Consider the following 18543-nt stretch of genomic DNA (forward strand, 5'->3'; position numbering starts at 1 on the left):
TATTAATCCCCCGGGTGGGTTCCTCCTTGGTTTTCACACAGCTGACTAAACGTCAAACAGAAAACTTATTAAACAGAAATATGAGACAGTCGAGAATTTACACCAGTGTCTGGTTATATTTTAGATAGCAAGAAGCAGACGGCCGAGTTTATTAAACTCCACCGAGACAGCGGTGACGCTAATCAGAACTAGACCGTCCAATTTCACGCCTTTAAAATTTAAAGGCGTGTTTGTGTGTGTGTTTATACAATTGCTATTATGTTTGCACTTTATGTGTAATGTTACTGACTGCAGAGATCAGTAAGATGTGTGTATTTTTTATTTATTAGTTTTATTTATTTAATATTATTTTTTAATTGAATGACTGTCTAGTAGTTCACAGATGTCGAAAAACTGAGTGTGGTAAAGCCACTGATTTATTTTATTTATATTTCTGCAATCTGCACATTGTACTGACTTTCATTTTAATGTTTACACCAGGGTTCCTTGTCAGCACTTTATGCTCAGATGTTTGTAAGCTAAAAATAAACTATTGTGTATGTTCAAATATACTGTTGTGATTGAAGAAGTTAAATAAAAATGTCAGTCATCAATTCATGCATCACCTCATGTCATCATAACAGAGGTCTGTCTTCCAGGAAAGAACAGTTTAAAATTAATGTAATATAGTATTGGCCATACTATATGATGTATTGCTTGTCTTTGTTTAATAATACAGAAGACAAAGACCTTAAAAAATAATCGCATATCGCATCGCAATCGCAATATTGGGGCAAAAAATCGCAATTAGATTATTTTCCATAATCGTTCAGCCCTAGTAATTATGTCATTGGCATCGGTGAGCCACTGTCAATATGTGACATATTGAAGTCGCGTTTGAATTTGCGCTCGTTTTTTTGCTTTCACTTTGCAATCGTGCGAACTGTGTATAGAGAGCGACAGCACTGATTGGTGAGTGATGATAATTTGCGCACCAATTCCTCTGACATCGTCTTATTAATCGTTAGCTTACTATGCAAACATGACAAGTGAAATCTCCCGCAGCTTAAACATGTGAGAGGTTGATCGCGCAGAGAATCGCTGAGCATTGTGTGAGTCCGTGTGTAAAAGCATTTCAGTTCTGCTGAGCCAAATAAGACAGGTCAGAGTGAAGAAGTGACAGCCAAATAAAAGCTTACCACAAAACGGAGAAGTTATGACAAATCAGACTATAAGGCAAAAAGAAAGTGCAGCTTTATGGTTTCATGGACAAAAGAATTTCTGTGGCTGCAATATGATGAGCTAAATAACCAGGGCTGCACATAAGTGGTCCGCAGGTGCGCATTCGCTGTCAAAATAAAAAACACGCACAAGGGTTAGGGTTAAATTTAAAAACTGTACTTTTGAGTTAAAATATATATTTATAATTTTAATAAATGACAAATTAAAAAGGCATGAACATTTTTTTGTATCGAAAAAATATCGAACCGTGACACCAAAGTATCGAACCGAACCGAACCGTGAATTTTGTATCGTTGCACCCCTAATGTATATATAAGTATATTTACTTAGGAAAATGAAGAAAGGTCAATTGTATTTCGGTAACTGCAAGTACTGTTTTCTTATTTCAATAAAAATATTTGCAAAAAATAAAAATAAAAGAAGTGCTGTGTCGACCGCACACAGAGTGTAAGCAGGTTTGTTTTATTCTTTAACTTCTCTTAGACTAAAGTTGAAACCATTACATCACCTAATGTGTGCTTTTAGTTTACTGGTAGCATTAAGTGTGTTACTCAGTGAAGATGCTAGTCTCCATGTAACTACTATGACGAGGCACAACAGATGTTTACAACAGCAGCAGCATAGATTCACATTCAGATCACTTCACATAGTCAGACTCACACAACCTACAGTCTTTACACACTACCAACACCGTTGCACGTCAACAGATCAACAAACAATGAGGTTGAGGAAAATAAAGAATTAGAATCAGGTTACGTTTTTAAAAAGCTTATAAATGTCTCTTTTTCTCTCTCAGACTGATGTCATGCACCAGAGTGTGTATGAACTGGTCCACACGGAGGACCAGCAGGAGCTCAGAAGAAACCTGGACTGGGCTTTGAATCCTCCTGATCCAACATCCCCCAAAGGTGATCTCACCCCACACGTGCTGTCATTCCTGTATGACAGCTCAGCACACACACTCCTTTACTACAGAGCCCTTTACCCTCAAAGGCTTTTCCCAGTTTCTCAACCTCGTTTTTCTTTTTTACTCTGTCTTTGCTTGGTAAAGTTTTAACTTACCTTTGCAACTGTGAGAGTTATTTCAACGGCATTGTGTTTGTTACAATGTTGGACCCAAAACTTGCAGATTTCCCCAGATTCTGCAAATCTTTCAATACCCATATGAAAAAGATATATATAAATCTTATAAAGTTTGTATCTGTCTTGTGTGAAACTTGTATGAAAAGCATATAAGTGTGAAAACAGATATAAGATCCCTTGAAAAATTATATAATGAAACTTGTATGTTTTGGATACTTACTAAAACAATGTATGAAAGTAATGCGAAAGTGGCCACTTTCATGAGTAAATCATGTAAGCCTTATATGATTTACTCATGAAAGTGGCCACTTTCATGAGTAATCACATATAAGTTTTTACTATTTCTTTTCCGTATGGGTATTATCTTTGCCATCATCTAACTGAATATTATTTGTGAACTTCTTAAAGACTCAAATATGAAAGTCTTTGTTTTTGACCTTCCACTTCTGTCCACATGAACACAACCATGAACATTTGGATGTCAGTATCAGATGGTTTAAGCTGTAAGAACAGCCTCGGGTCAGATCACATGACCCTGTGATCTTCACTGTGGCTTATGAGGTGAAGTGTGTTTGGGTTTTAAAATGCTTATGTGTTACGTGTTAGCACTGTGTTTAAGACCTGTGGCCCTGACACAACCGACGGACTCCGAGAAACCGTTTGCACTCTCTTCTTTAAATCATTTGCAAATCTCAGGAACACATTTCTGAAAACATCAAATCTTTAAACCAGGACAGTTTGCTACATTATAACAACTCATGTTGAATTTGATGTGTCTCAAAAAGTTGAGGCAGGAAAAAGCAAAGCTGGAGGAACATTTAAATGAACCTGTTGAATGAACAGGTTGTATCTTATGGAGGTAGAGTTTCTCAGAAGATGAGCGGACGTTCTCCAGTATAAAGTTTGAGTATCTCATCATCCCGAGTACCTACTGTCATTTTAAAAATCTCTGTGCCCAAGGGACCCGGTTGAAAATCAATATCTAATGCCCATTCAGACCTTCAAGAATCACTGCATTACAAACACACCAACACATGGAAGTATGGCTCTGCCCACAGTTTTCTTTGTGGTTTTTATAGAGATGGAATTTGACAGTAGCTCATCTGTGGTCTGCTACAACCCGGAGCAACTGCCCCCGGAGAACTCGTCCTTCCTGGAGAGAAGCTTTGTGTGTCGCTTTCGCTGCCTCTTGGACAACTCTTCTGGTTTCCTGGTACGTGACATTTTCTATTTTTACCAGAGCTAACACATCAACACGCTGGACTTGACGTTCCCGTTCTCTGCACGTAGACATCTATCGTAGGAGTGTATCTGTGTATTCTTATAAACCTGGTGGGTTAAAGACATGAACAGGTATTTATGTAGTACTTTTCAGCTCTAACTGAACCCTCAAAGCCCTTTCTACTCACAGTCTGGATCACTAATATTCAAACTGATAGGCGAGCAGTTTCCTGAGCTTCATTTTCCCAGAAAAGAATCCAAACTTTTATCAGAGTCGTCTGCTACCTGTTTCCATGTCCCCATGCCCGCTAACGCCCACCTTCACTGAGGTTTTCCCTCAAAGATCCATCTTTACAGTTACCTGTAGTACTCACAGGTTATAAAAACAGTACATCTACTAATACAAATACAAAGTCACATCCATTACCAGAAGGATAACTGCTTATTTTGCTTACTTCCAGGCTTTGAATATCCAGGGAAGGCTCAAGTTCTTGCATGGGCAGAACCAGTGGCAAGAAAATGGAGGGAAAGCTGCGCCGCTGCTTGCATTATTCGCTATTGCAACTCCTCTTCAGCCTCCATCCATTCTAGAGATCAGAACCAAGAACATGATCTTTAGAACCAAACACAAGCTGGACTTCACCCCCATGGCCTGTGACGCAAAGTAAAAATACATTTCAGTACTTTGTATTCGACTGAGACACCTCACGTCTGTTTGTTTGTTTGTTTGTTTGTTTGTTTGTTTGTTTGTTTGTTTGTTTGTTTGTTTGTTTGTTTGTTTGTTTGTTTGTTTGTTTGTTTGTTAGGGTTAGGAGGTACAGTTCGGTTTGAGATTTGTGTTAGCCACATGCTAAAGTGGAGCATTTTCATTGGATGTTAGATTTCAGGTGCCATCGCTCATTTTCTGTTGAATGATTTTCAAAGTGAGACAAAGAAATCTAGCTGACAAACCGCAGACTAGTTATGCTGAACCTCCTAAGACCTGAACTCTTCCACGGCAGCATTTTTCATTTCTCTTTGATATCTGGGCTGATTGGGACCTGATGAATGTAAAAATAAAGAATTACCAGATTTTTTTTAATCTAATTTTTGTTTCTAAGAAAAATGAGAGCCACGTATGAGGATATTTGTTTCAATAGAACAGTAGCAGTATAATGTCCTCGTGAGTGGCTATCAGGCCCTTGTAGACCACAATTGAGTATTTTGGTCCAAATAACCCAAAATGTGACGTCCACATATGTGGACGCAGGTCGGAGGTTAAGTTAAGTTGTGTTGTACCTGTTTTGATCATATGTATCCTCCTTCATGAGATCCATGGGTGTGTCAGATGGGTGGGAGTTGTTTTATTTTTTAGAAAAATGGAGAAAACTAAAACAACATCACACTGGTAGAAGTTTCACAGGGTGACTATACTAAAATATAATACTATAGTTTTTTGTTTTTGCTTTCTTTACAGTGACATGTGGAATGAACTGTAAACAGCTGCCCGAGGTAACTCTGGTCGTTTTTTGTACAGGGGGAAGATAGTGCTGGGGTACACGGAGGCTGAGCTGCGGGCGAGGGGCTCTGGCTATCAGTTCATCCACGCCGCAGATATGTTGTACTGTGCAGAGAACCATGTCCGAAGTAAGTAACCAAAAACCAGCTGTCAACCAAAACAGTCTAGTTCATTCAAAGATGGGGCTGAACACTTGTGCCCTGTGCAGTGCCTGAAAATCCCTCATTTCCATTCTCTGCGAGGCGTTCTTCTGATTTGTTGCCTCGTGTAAACACAAGTTTTGATCAGCAGGTGGGTGGAGCTTCTGTGGTCATAACCAGAGCTGTGTGACTGCGAGGATAATATCAGGAATTACACATCAGGAATTAAATCCATGTAGACATTGAGGGTTCTCGAGAGGGGCCGTGCTAACACCTGCTGCTCTCTGGCAGCAGCACCATGCTCTCCCTTGTTTTAAATGCACTTTAGAGCAACATGCAGCAACACTACACATGAGCGGGAGGAGGGAGGTATGGGGTCTTCACACACCCCCGTTCTCTGCTAGCCATTGGGGCGGGGGGGCTTTCTCCCTTTCCTATCCCTCACTCATGTCTGTCCCGTCTGTAACATCTGAAAATAAAATATAATAAATAATAAAAACAAAGGTCGATCAAATGGACCAATACGGCAATGCCACGATGATCCATTTGGCAAAGTAAATCCATTGGGTATCCTTGTTGGTCTTCAGACAACAATTCTGACGGCTAAAGAACCAAATGGGACAGGAAAAAAAAAAAGGAATTACACAACAGTAGGAAAGAACAAGTTGTATGAAATTGTGTAAAACAGACTGAAGCCTGAGCTCTCAGCATGTGTCTGTGTGTTACCCTCATGATGTGAAAAGCTGTGGTGTGTTTGTTCTTTGCAGGCATGTTGTTATTACCATGCCTGCACTACTGCTGCGGCTGATTTAGCCCATTTAGCAGGTTACATGAGCTGTTATATGTCTGCTTTAATACTGAAGAGAATTACCAGCTTGACAAACCTGACCGTGACTTCACTCCTTCACCTGCCCAAATTCCATTTTACCACAACCCAGCAGCCTGCCGAGCTCTGTTTCCTGTATGTGGTAAAACAAATTACAAAAGCCTTTAAAACTACAAAAATTATTATTTATTTACTTTCAGACATTTCATAAATTAATTAAAAAGGTCTTAATGTGTGCTACTATTGCAATTACTGCTGTATACGATTACAAAACTGGATAAAGAATAGTTAAAAAAACCCATAACATTCAACACGTACAGATCCAAAGTCTTCCTCCTCCTAGCGTTATTCCCGCTCTGCAGGGTCCGCTTTTCTGCAGTTTTTGTCACTTATACCATACCACATACCATCACAGTCGCGCTCCTTGCATCTTCTCCGTGATCGATGCGATGCCCAGCCGCTTTCGGAAGTCGGTGTTCATGACATGGTCCCATAGTTTCAGGCCCAGGCACCATCGCAGTATCCGCATTTCCATTGTGTGAAGGGCCTGTTCGTGCTTTACGGTGGACGGCCAACACGCTGATCCATAAAGTAGATCTTTGACTTGAGGTGGTCAGGTATTCGTCGGTCGCACAGGACACCAGTGACTTGGCACCACTTCATCCAGGCCGCATTAATCCTGGCTCGTACGTCTGGCAGGATGTTGCCGTCATTGCTGATCATCGATCTGAGGTACCAGAAGTGAGATACTTTTGCCAGGTCTTCCCCATCGATGCTGATGGTGCCGTCGGTTTGGGGGTCGGCTTCTTTTTTTTTTTTTTAAATGACATCAGAAACAGCAGTATGCGACATTACGTGATGGCAGAGCTTCAGTTCATCCTTTGTCATTTTTTTTTTTTTTTTTTTTTTTTTTTTTTTTTAATAAATAGGACAGGGGGAATGAATGAGAGAAAGAGGGGGAGAGAAAGAAAGAAAACCAAAGGGGAGAAGAGACGGTGAGAAGGGGGGGGAAAAGAGAGAAAAAAAAAAAGAACTCCTGGGTCACCTGTATGGAGAAAAAAAAAACAAACAAAAAAAACAAACAGAGGAGACAGCAAACAACAAAGAGCAACATAATAATAGAGAAAACAAAGCACCATCACAATAAACTAGCTAGTCATAGATATCAATATTTACTAAATAATAAACGATATTGTGCAGCACGCAAGATAGACAGCGCACAGTGTGCTTTGAGGCAGCAGCCAAGAAAGCTTTAGTCCGCGTCTGTGAATACCCATGTGTGCATACCTGTGTGGATCAGCATGCTTGCATTCCAAAGGTTTCTCCATGTAATGATCTGCTAGGGAGTGTGGGGGGGCCACAGCCCCGTCCTCCAGGGTGTGAAGCGGGTATGGAGGAGATCAAAACTCCAGACATCCAGAGGCCCCCAGAATACAAGAGACCATGGAAGACCAACAGAGGGGCAGCCGCGCCACTGTCCCAGTAAGAGCTGAGGAGAGTCCCAGATGAGGGCTCACTCAGCAGCCGCGGAGCAGAAGCCAGGGGGAGTTGCAGTGACGCGCCCGTGAGCTCCGCCGGCCCCCAGCTGTGCCTGAGTGACCGAGCCCCAGGCCGAGAGGCCGGGGGCACCCCACCTCCAAAGGGGCCCCAAAGGGGGTCGGCTTCTAAGTACTTAGTCTTCTTGGTGTTCAACCTCAGCCCGTACTCACTCTGGCGTGTCTTCCATTGCTGCGTTTGGCGTTGCAGCTCCATTCGGGATTCATCTGCGAGGAAGACATCAATGGCATAGAGGAGTGTCCAAGGGCAGGGTGCCTGGAGGTCAGCGGTCACAGTGTCCATGCAGAGGATGAAGAGAAGCGGGGACAACGCGGAGCCTTGGTGCACGCCCACGGTGATGCTGAAAGGTGGCGATGTTCCCACTGGGCTTCTGACTGTGCTGGTCACGTTTCTGTACACGAGCTTGATCAAATCGACGTAGGCCTCAGGGACCCCGTGTGATCACAGAGAGTGCCAGATCAGGTCATGAGGGACTCTGTCAAAAGCCTTCTCCAGGTTGAGGAAGGCCATATGGATGGTCTTGGTCTTCTCCCGGTGCTTCTCCTGCTGCTCCTGCCGCATCCTTTGACGAAGCCACACTGGTTGGGCGTTACTGTGACAATTTCTCGCAGCCGGGCATCGATGATCCACTTGAATACAGATCCAAAGTCTGACTTCCTAAAATGATTCTAGGATCAGGTCAGCAGCACACCACAGTGGGCTGAGCAGGCGATCCATATACTGCATGTTTTCCCCTCTACCCCTCCTCCGCTGTCTGCTCCACTGCACTGTCATAAAATAATAAATGCTAAAAATAAATAAATAACTTAATTTTTAACTAAATTCTAAAATATTATCAGATGTCACTAAATGAATAATGTACTAAACTGTGAAATATAGAAACCCTACCAGTAACTTGCAAAGCCAAGCTGCACACGTGTTGTGTAGCTTTGTTCTCTCTAGAGGGAAATCACAAAAGCCAGCAGCTAAAAAAGCTCTCAGCAGTTGTGACACACACAACAATTCAAATTAAACCTCTCATTTTTAAGTCTACCTGGAGTCTAGAGAAGCAGCTCAAGGACAACATGAATCGTTTTTGTTAGCAGCCTGGTCCCTGCCAGTTACTTTGGAAGCACTGAGTAATAAACGTGAAGTGGGAGTTGAACTAGACCAATTATGAAAATGTTCTGCACTAGAAGGACAACGACTTTTAATATAGTTTGCAATATTTATGAATTAAAGTAAAAGACTGAATGACTTATTATATTAAATTTAACGTGCTGGTGAAAAGCAATCCCAGAATTCATTACGGCAGCCCGATGCTGGCAGGGAATGATCTCCTTAGCAGAAAAGCTAATCTCACAGATCTCAGGCAAGGTTGGGGTGGAGCAAATTTTGAGAGATCCAATTAGTAACAGAAGCTAGACAGTCATTAATGTTGGTAGGAGTATTGAGTTTGGAGTCTTCCCAGAGAGGTGGCGTCTGATACCAACCTGACATATAGACACAGACATACAAGCACACACAGATACAAACATCCGTTCCCACCCTCACGCTCTCATATGCACTTACTCCACACTCAACCAACGTGGAGACTAGGGATGGGTATCGTTTAGGTTTTATCCGATACCAGTGCCAAATCGGTACTTTTGAAACGGTGCCGGTGCTCAAACGGTGCTCAAACCGGTGCTTAAAGAATGGAGAACACAAAATTGGTCCAAAAACCTCTCGTTCACCTGTTTTTTGTAAAAAGATGCAGCTATGGGGCATATATGGCATCACTCTTGGCTGGAAGCAGTGCTTAAACAATGGAAAAAACACAAACTTTGTCCAAAAACCTCTCATGTTTAACTGTTTTCCACTTTTTCTTTGGTCATTTTAGCCTTTTTGGCCAGGGTGAAGGGAGTATCTGCCATCAAACAAGAAGACAGCAGCATGTAGCTATGATGATGTTTGCTAGTTCACCTTACGTGCATTAATGTAATAACGTGGTTAGCCTACTCAACGTAAATTACACACGAACAACATTAAGCTACTCACGCAGAGAAGAACGGCTGCTGCTGCATCATCATCCTCATCATTTCTGCTACACTGGCAGGGCTGGGGGCCAGGACTCTCCTCTTCGGGTTCTTGGGGGATGTTGCTAACTCCGGATCCGATAACTGGCAACCCACGCACAGTAGATGTGCTCGGTGTGAGGTCTCGCAGCAAGCTATCAAATACGGCGCATTTCTGGGCTTTTAAAAAAAACGCTATGCGTCGCCAGGTGTTTCATCGGATTCGAGGTGTATCACGGTATCAGCTTAAAGCACTTGTTGCTGCTGAGTTTGCATCTTTTGCTGTGAAGTACAGCCAGACTTTTGACCGCTTCGCCTTGGGCATTTTTAATCTGTAGCTCTGCTCTAAAAGAACGTACGTACCTGGGCCCGCCTACTATCCTCGGAAACGTAAAATGATTGGCTAGAAGTGTATCACAGCTCAGGAAAAAAAAAGCACTGAAATAAAGCACCGAAATGTGCGCTGCTTTTCGGTCTGGTTACTACCGTTTATGTCAGAACACCGGTACCCATCCCTAGTGGAGACAGACATAAAGAGACGCTGTACACACGATCACACTCCCCAAGCGTACTCTACGAACCGGGTCTAGGTACCCTTGCCCCTGGAGGGGGGAACTGCACCCAGACCCAGGTGGTGTTACCCTTTTCCCTGCGGTGGGGAGAGGCAGACCGCCCCGACTCCGCAGCAGCAGGGAGGCCCCACACTCCAGACCGCAGTCGGACGGCCAACTCCTCCTCCTAGCCCCCCTGCTCCAGCAGGCTGCAGAGAACGGGGGTGAGAGAAGACTCCAAACCTCCCTCCGCCCGTTCATTGTAGTGTTGATGCATGTGTGTTCTAAGGTGCGTTTAAGAGTCCAGGATTTTAGACTTGATTGAAACACAGCTCTCGACTCAGCAGGCTGTGAAAAACACTAAACCAAAGCAGGTGGCTCAACATTCACACCCAAAAAGGTTTTGCTACTGAACAACCTGAGTATATGTAGGAAATCCTGTGCTGAGGACGTTTGGTCTGGTCAAAGAGTTCAGACAGCTTTTGTAAGTAATCCTGTGGGATTAGTAAACAGATTGAACAAAGCTGCAGAGCTGCCTGAAGAGAGGATCAGGCAAAGCATCAGAGATGAGAGCAGCACCACCACGTGCACTTCAGTGGACAGATGGGCACGTGGTCAGAAGTGACGAAGCCTGACCATGATTAACGGTCTTTGACCATAACCCACTAGTAAAGGTGAAATGAGTCAGTCCACTGCCACCCTGTCCAGCCTGGCAGGACACAGATGCTGTGGATAATTTGTGACAACTTTCGATGGAAACTCATTTCAAAGTGTTATGCAGATTTAGACTGTCATAGTGGACAGAGGTTATCTCTGAGTAACAGTTGTTTGTGTTCAATGTTTAAAGTGATGAAGACTGGAGAGAGTGGTCTGACTGTGTTCAGACTCCTGACTAAGGAAAACCAGTGGAAGTGGGTCCAGGCCAATGCCCGGCTGGTGTATAAGAATGGGAAACCAGATTACATCATCGCCACCCAGAGGCCTCTTTTGTAAGTACCTGTCTGTGTACAAATCTCATTTGGTCATTTATCTCGAGTAATACACTGAATCAAACCATTAAGATATCCATCCTCCTTCCCTTCAATGCCATACGTTTGTATTTCTTAGTTGTTTAAAAGAACTGCACAGAGAAGTCCTGACAATGATGTCTTCTGTGTTTATAGGGATGAAGAAGGAGGAGAACATTTGCGTAAGCGCTCTATGCATCTACCCTTTACGTATGCTACAGGAGAAGCCCTGCTCTATCAGTCCAATCATCCCATCGCAGGCTTTAGAGATGGCAGCTGTGTAAAAAATTTTAGCAAGTCAAAGAAGAATCGGACTGATAAGCTGCTGACGGATGGCCTGGACCCGGGCTCCCTTCTTGGGGCACTCATGAGTCAGGATGAGTCAGTGTATGTTTGCCAGCCAGCTGTGGAGCCCAAGCTGTCATTTCACAGCAGCTTCTTTGCAGAGCACGTTAGTTTCTCTGAAAGTGAACCCTCCAACCTGCACAGAAGCTGGAATGAACCTGCTAATAGTGTCGTAGGTCCAGGCATCACAGAACCAGGTACCAGCTTTGACCCACTGCTGGCTACTTTGGACTCGCTCTCTTTGGAGGGCCAAGGGATGGATGCAGAAGAGAGGAGTTACTCAAACAGCGAGCTGTTTGGAGCTCTGGAAGGGCTGGGCCTGAGTGCTGAGGACCTGGAGTTGCTGCTGCTAGATGAGCGTATGATCAGAGTTGAGATGGACCCTGAACACGTGCCCACTTTGGATGATCTGCTGACAAATGATGAGATTCTCTCTTACATCTATGACTCGATAGAAGGAAGGACTGATTCCACTGTACATGGAGGACAGGTACCTCCTAGCACTACCGCAGCAACCTCCACACCAGTGTCATTATCAGAAAATAATCTTGATACAAGTGTGCAAATGCAGTTTTGTCCCTCCAAGCCTCCAATAATGGAGCACACTCCCATTGTCCAGCTATCCCAGCAGATGCAACAGCATCTCAACATGCGAACCACTAAAGTACCACCTAACTGGGGCCAGCAGAGTGACCATTTCCCCCACAGGATAGTAAATGGAGAGCTGCTGGGGCAAAATCAGTCTATTGCCAATGGACAATGGACAGCCCAAGACATTCTAGTCCCAGCAGAGATCGAGTTGGAGCAACTGACCACACAGCAGACTACTTTCAATGACAAGGCCTCAGACTTGAATAGCAAGCTTCACCAACACTACCTTCAGCAGGAGCAGCAACCAAGGACCCAGAAGCAGCTCTCACTACAGTGCCATGCCAAACAGACGGCAGCAAACCTTGACGGACGATGTGGTCCGTCGAGCCCAGAGCATTCAGCAGAAAAAATGCCATGGCAGAACTACAGCTTCAGCGAAAGCCTGGGCAGCAGTTTCTGCATTGACAACAGCCAAAACGCTCTTACAAACACCTCACTGGAGTCTTGCAGGGAGCCCACTATGGACAGTGTGGATTACACAGTCAGTGGAGGTGGTTTGCTTGAGAGAAGTGCAGAGCAGCGGGGCGCTGAGAGCACAGTTGCATCTTTTCGTGGAATGAACCACAAAAGCCACCCAGAGCAGATCCCAGGCCCCTTGTTCGAGGTCATCTCCAGTCTGTCGCAGTGCCCTCCCTGCACTAGCCCCCTGGAGCAGATTCTAAGAGTGGGTAAGCCCTGCTGCCAGCTCGACCACTTTGGCTTGGTGACCTCTGAGATCCTTGACGACCCCAATCACAGCAAGGTGAGGTTGCTGAACATTGTCATACTTTGAAATCATTACTAGCTGCACAGCTTGGAGGTTCCTTCCTGAGCCGGGCATACAGACTGTGTACCCAGGTTTTAACTTTTTAGTAGCTTTTACATTTAAATCTGTTATTAATTGGTAGAACCTGGGACCATTTCGTGGCCTTTCCGTTTTTTAATTCCACGCCATTTCCACTGTGTTTAATGGAGTATAGCCAAATTTTCAAACATGTATTTTTTTCCCATTTTATTTTAAAATTTCAGTCTGAGTTTTTTAAATGAGCTTAAATGGCTGAATAAAAGGCATACATCCACTATCGAACCTCGTGGCCGATTTGTGCCCCATTGAAACCCATTATAAACGCTATTTTTCACTGTACAATTATTACCATTAACGTCGTGGCGATGGCTTAACTTTCACTTTCATTCTGGACTCAGGGCCTTAGAATTGTAATTTTTTTATTTGGCCACCGGGTGGCGCCCTTGTTCCACATGTGACGCCTGCTGGAACATACACACCTTCTCCAGCGGCCTGCTCGAGACAGATACCCGGAAAAGGCAGACTAATTTCCCGCGTGCCGCAGCAGCTTGGCCCGCTGCTTGTTCCGGACCATTTTCTGCCCTTAGGATCGTTTGAGGGTGCATTAATTTTTTTTAATCAACAGGAAATGACGTATTTGTTTTCACGTGGTAGCGGAAGTGTGTGCTGCAGACACGGGAACCGAACCATATGCTCCGGCGCTGCGCGAAACACACCCGCGGCAGAGGCACTCCTCCCCGGGGGAGCAGGAGCAGCAGCGCCGCCTGGGGACATTTTCGGCTTCTGGAAAAAAATTAAAAACGGATCGAAATTAATGTTCGTGCCAATCTTTTGTCCATCTAAAGGCCTAATTATAATAACAATAAAATATTACTTCAAATGTTTTTTTTGGAAAATATTTTATGTTTTATGTTTTATGTTTTTGGGGCAAAAAAAGCAGTGCGCTCATGTGACGAAACCGGGATATAAAGGGTTAAAATCCGCGAAATGTAATTAAAACTTGACATGAATATTTCAAGGAGAAGTAGGTCTAAAAGATTGGCTAATTTAAAGTGGAATAAAATATTAATATATAAATTTTTTATAGCACTTTTTGGGCGTGGTCGATAGTGTGCATTTTATGAAATGCGCTCCTGGAAAAAAAATAAAAGGCGATCGAAATGACTCTTGGTGCCAATCTTTAGTCCATCTAAAGGCCTAATTATAATAACAATAAAATATTACTTCAAATGTTTTTTTTGGAAAATATTTTATGTTTTATGTTTTATGTTTTTGGGGCAAAAAAAGCAGTGCACTCATGTGACGAAACCGGGATATAAAGGGTTAAAATCGGCGAAATGTAATTAAAACTTGACATGAATATTTCAAGGAGAAGTAGGTCTAAAAGATTGGCTAATTTAAAGTGGAATAAAATATTAATATATAAATTTTTTATAGCACTTTTTGGGCGTGGTCGATAGTGTGCATTTTATGAAATGCGCTCCTGGAAAAAAAATAAAAGGCGATCGAAATGACTGTTGGTGCCAATCTTTAGTCCATCTAAAGGCCTAATTATAATAACAAACAAATATTACTTCAAATGTTTTTTTTGGAAAATATTTAGTTTTTTTGTTTTTTGGGGCTAAAAAAACAGGGCGCTCATGTAATAAAACTGGGATTTAAAGGGTTAAAACAATGAAAATATAATTAAAACTTGACATGGATATTTTAAGCAGAAGTAGTTTTAAAAGATTGACTAATTTAAAGTAGAAAAAAATATTGATATATAACATTTTAGAGCACTTTTTTTGGCGGGACCATTTTTGGTCCCGAGGGTCACGAAAGGATGGATTTTTAAAAATGTGCTCCTGCACAAAAAATAATAATGGATCAAAATGAATGTTGGTGCCAATCTTTGGCCTATCCAAAGGCCTAATTATAATAACAATCAAATATTACTTCAAATGTATTTTATGGAAAATATTAATTTTTTAATTTTTTTTTTCTGTTAAAAACAGGGCGCTCATGTACCTAAACTGGGATTTAAAGGGTTAAAACAATGAAAATATAATTAAAAGTTGATATGGATATTTTAAGCAGAAGTAGTTTTAAAAGACTGACTAATTTAAAGTAGAAAAAAATATTGATATATAACATTTTTAGAGCACTTTTGGGGCGGGACCATTTTTGGTCCCGAGGTTCACGAAAGGATGGGATTTTGAGGTTCTACCAAGGTTAAGGAAATCATCTTTTATCTGTCTGTATTCTATGTATTTAGACATGAAGGTGCATCAGTTACTCAGTAATTTGATTAAAAGAGGAGGAACGGTGGTTGATGGGTCTGTCTCAAGTGAGACAGTTCTACTACAACGGCAAAAGCAAGACGCAAGTCCTCACAGCTCTTTGTGTTGCTCGTGCACGAGGGAGAGAACTGTGACGAGCGTCGTTCCTGACAGGCGCTCTCAGCCAGCTCCCCCGCAGCACTGCTCTTTATTGAGGTTACGTGAATATGCATAAGTTCATTAACATATGACGTCTTACACAAGCATACATGTGAACAAAGAGTACCTTGTCTGTGTGTACGTGTAGCCGTGTGTGTGTGTGTGTGTGTGTGTGTGTGTGTGTGTGTGTGTGTGTGTGTGTGTGTGTGTGTGTGTGTGTGTGGGGTCAAAATGTGACCCTGTGAAGACTCCTCAGACCTGCTGTGCCAGGAGTCCAGCGGTCCACCTAAACAAAAGGCACTTAAGATAAGATAAGATAAGATAAGATAGAACTTTATTAATCCCTCGGGTGGGTTCCTCTGGGAAATTCGACTTCCAAAAAAGCACAGCACCGACAGAAGTTACAGAGTTGTACACACACACATATATATAAATACAGAGACAATATAAATAAAATATACAAAGGGGATAAATAGAATAAATAGGAATAAAAATAAAAATACAAGTGAATTGCACATTTCAAGTATTGAGTCTATTGCACCGTTGACTATTTACAAAAGTATTGCACAAAAGGTATTGCACAGTGAGGTGAAGAGGCACTACAGCTCAGTTGTTCCCCCCTCCTTTGTCCTCCTGTTTCCCCTCCCTCTCCCCTCCAGAGAGGAGTTAAACAGTCTGATGGCGTGTGGGACAAAGGAGTTTTTAAGTCTGTTAGTTCTTGTCTTGGGGAGAAGCAACCTGTCACTGAACAGACTCTTCTGATTGTTTATGGCCGTGTGCAGAGGATGCCTGGCATTGTCCATAATGTCCATCAGTTTCTTTAATGTCCTTTTCTCTGCCACTGTCACCAGAGTGTCCAGCTTCATGCCGACCACAGAGCTAGCCCTCCTGATCAGTTTCTCCAGCCTGGATGATCCCTCTTTGCTGTGCTGCTCCCCCAGCACACCACAGCATAGAAAAGTACTCCAGCAACCACTGACTGGTAAAACATCCTCAGGAGCTTCCTGCAGATGTTAAAAGACCTCAGCCTCCTGAGGAAGTACAGTCGGCTTTGGGCTTTTTTATACAGGTGCTCTGTGTTGCATGACCAGTCCAGTTTATTGTCCACCCACAGCCCGAGGTACTTGTACTTGTTGACCACCTCCACCTCCTCCCCCTCTATCTGAACCGGCAGTGGACCTGCTCTAGACCTCCCGAAGTCCACAACCAGTTCCTTAGTCTTTGAGGTGTTGAGTTGCAGGTGGTTTGTGTGACTCCATGCGACAAAGTTCCTCACCAGACTTCTGTACTCCTCTTCCTGATCATCCCAGATACACCCCATGATGGCTGTGTCGTCTGCAAACTTCTGAATATGGCATAATTCAGAGTTGTAGCAGAAGTCAGAGGTGTACAGGGTGAAGAGAAGAGGGGACAGCACAGTTCCCTGTGGTGCTCCTGTGCTGCTGACCACTGTGTCAGACGTAAAGAGATAAGAGTAGGTGTCCTCCTGTAGTATAAATCAGTAAGAGCAGGTACGACCTCTCTCACGACTTTAAGATGTGTGTTTATGCCAGAGTGCTCTGGGAGGCTCACAGTCTTTGCAGACTGCTAAGGATCAGACCTCCTATCATTATGCAATCGATTATAAAACTCTATATATGAGTAAATATTTCTAAGCATAAATGACAATCAACAATATAAACCTAACAGTGGTTAGCACTGTTGTCGCACAGCAAGAAGGTCCTGAGTACAATTCCACCATCAGGCCGGCATCCTTCTGTGTGGAGTTTGCATGTTCTCCCCGTGTTTGCATGGGTTTTCCACGGGTACCCCGACTTCCTCCCACTGTCCAAAGACAAGCAGTTTGTGGGGATAGGTTAATTGATCAATCTAAGTTGCCCATAGGTGTGAATGCAGGAGTGAACGTGAGCGTGAGTGGCTGTCTGTCTCTGTGTGTTGGCCCTGCGACAGACTGGCGACCTGTCCAGGGTGTACCCCGCCTCTCGCCCTATGACAGCTGGGATAGGCTCTAGCGCCCCCCGCGACTGTGAAAAGGATAAGTGGAAGCTGATGGATGGAATTTCATATTATAGTAAAAAATGTCACTCAGAATTCAGGAAGTAGTTGAGACAGCCTCGGGATGGTAGGGAAGAATGAGAGAGAGGGGTGGCTGAAGCAAACGTCACTGCACACGTGGGTGAAAAACACTGAGGTGGTGTTGGGTAGCTATGGTGCAAACGTGAACAAGCAATGTGAAAGGATAGGTGCCAGTGTTTTTGTCTACAGCATACAAATGGCTGAGTGGAAAAAAGGGAACGAGTATTTTAAGCAACTGGTGAATGAAGAAAATGACAAGCAGACTTATTGTCATGCATAAGTGTGCAAGGAATGAAATGTCATTGCAGTTACTCAATGTAAGATGAAAAAATATTTAAAATAAATCAAATATGTTAAAATATGTATAGCAGCAAAATATATTATCACGTGCAATGGTAAAAGTGAGCTGTGGAAAGCTGTGGACACGTACACAAACATGGTATTTTCATGTTGAGCAGTCTGATGACCTGGTGAAAAAGCTGCAGAGCCTCTATCCACAGGCCAGCAAGGAGAACAGTCCATCGTGAGGGTGTGACGAGTCACACATGATAGTTTTGGCTTGAGACAAGTAGCCCTGACTGTCATAGTGTGTGTGATGAGGACTCAGAGGCAGGAGGAGGTTTATCTAAAGGCAAGCGCTTTACTGAGCGGATACGTACCAGCATAAAGCAAAATACAAAACGAAACCAAAAACAAATGCAAACTTTCAACTCACGAGGAGTGAGAAACAGGACGTGGACTAACACTCTAACAAAGGACAAGAGGACAATATACAGTCTACACAGGACGGCGATTAGGAGAAGCTAGGGAAAAGGTAGGTTTACAAGATGGTAGTAAGACCTGCTATGATCTATGTTTGGAAACAGCGGCATTGACAAGAAGACGAGGAAGAAAAGGGGAAAACTACTGAGGGTTTGTGTAAGTTCTCAGTCATGCAGGTCGTGGTAGTCTGGAATTTTAACAAACTAAGGAAACTGGACTTCTTTAGGTTTGTGAAGACATTTCAGGTCTCATCCAAGAAGAAGCTTCTTGGATGAGACCTTATAAAAACAGCTGGTGGAGAGTCCCAGTTATTTATCTGAGGTATTTACTGAGGTTGTGAAGGTGCTTCTGAGGGTTGTTGATCC

At 43.2% G+C, this 18543-nt stretch overlaps 1 protein-coding gene across 4 annotated transcripts in view; it reads left to right on the forward strand.

Annotated features, from left to right (window-relative positions):
* The window catches only part of LOC101487738 (aryl hydrocarbon receptor), a 67228-nt gene that overhangs the window by 39203 nt on the left and 9482 nt on the right, over nt 1-18543 (forward strand). For all 4 annotated transcript variants that reach the window (XM_004571563.4, XM_004571562.4, XM_076875405.1 and 1 more), the window contains 6 exons: nt 2018-2129; nt 3384-3517; nt 3987-4189; nt 5042-5151; nt 10981-11122; nt 11297-12878. In XM_004571563.4, the coding sequence (XP_004571620.1) occupies nt 2018-2129; nt 3384-3517; nt 3987-4189; nt 5042-5151; nt 10981-11122; nt 11297-12878 (2283 nt within the window). The remainder of the gene's footprint in view (nt 1-2017; nt 2130-3383; nt 3518-3986; nt 4190-5041; nt 5152-10980; nt 11123-11296; nt 12879-18543) is intronic.

This window comes from Maylandia zebra, linkage group LG16 (genome assembly GCF_041146795.1).
Source record: "Maylandia zebra isolate NMK-2024a linkage group LG16, Mzebra_GT3a, whole genome shotgun sequence".
Taxonomy (NCBI): Eukaryota; Metazoa; Chordata; class Actinopteri; order Cichliformes; family Cichlidae; genus Maylandia; species Maylandia zebra.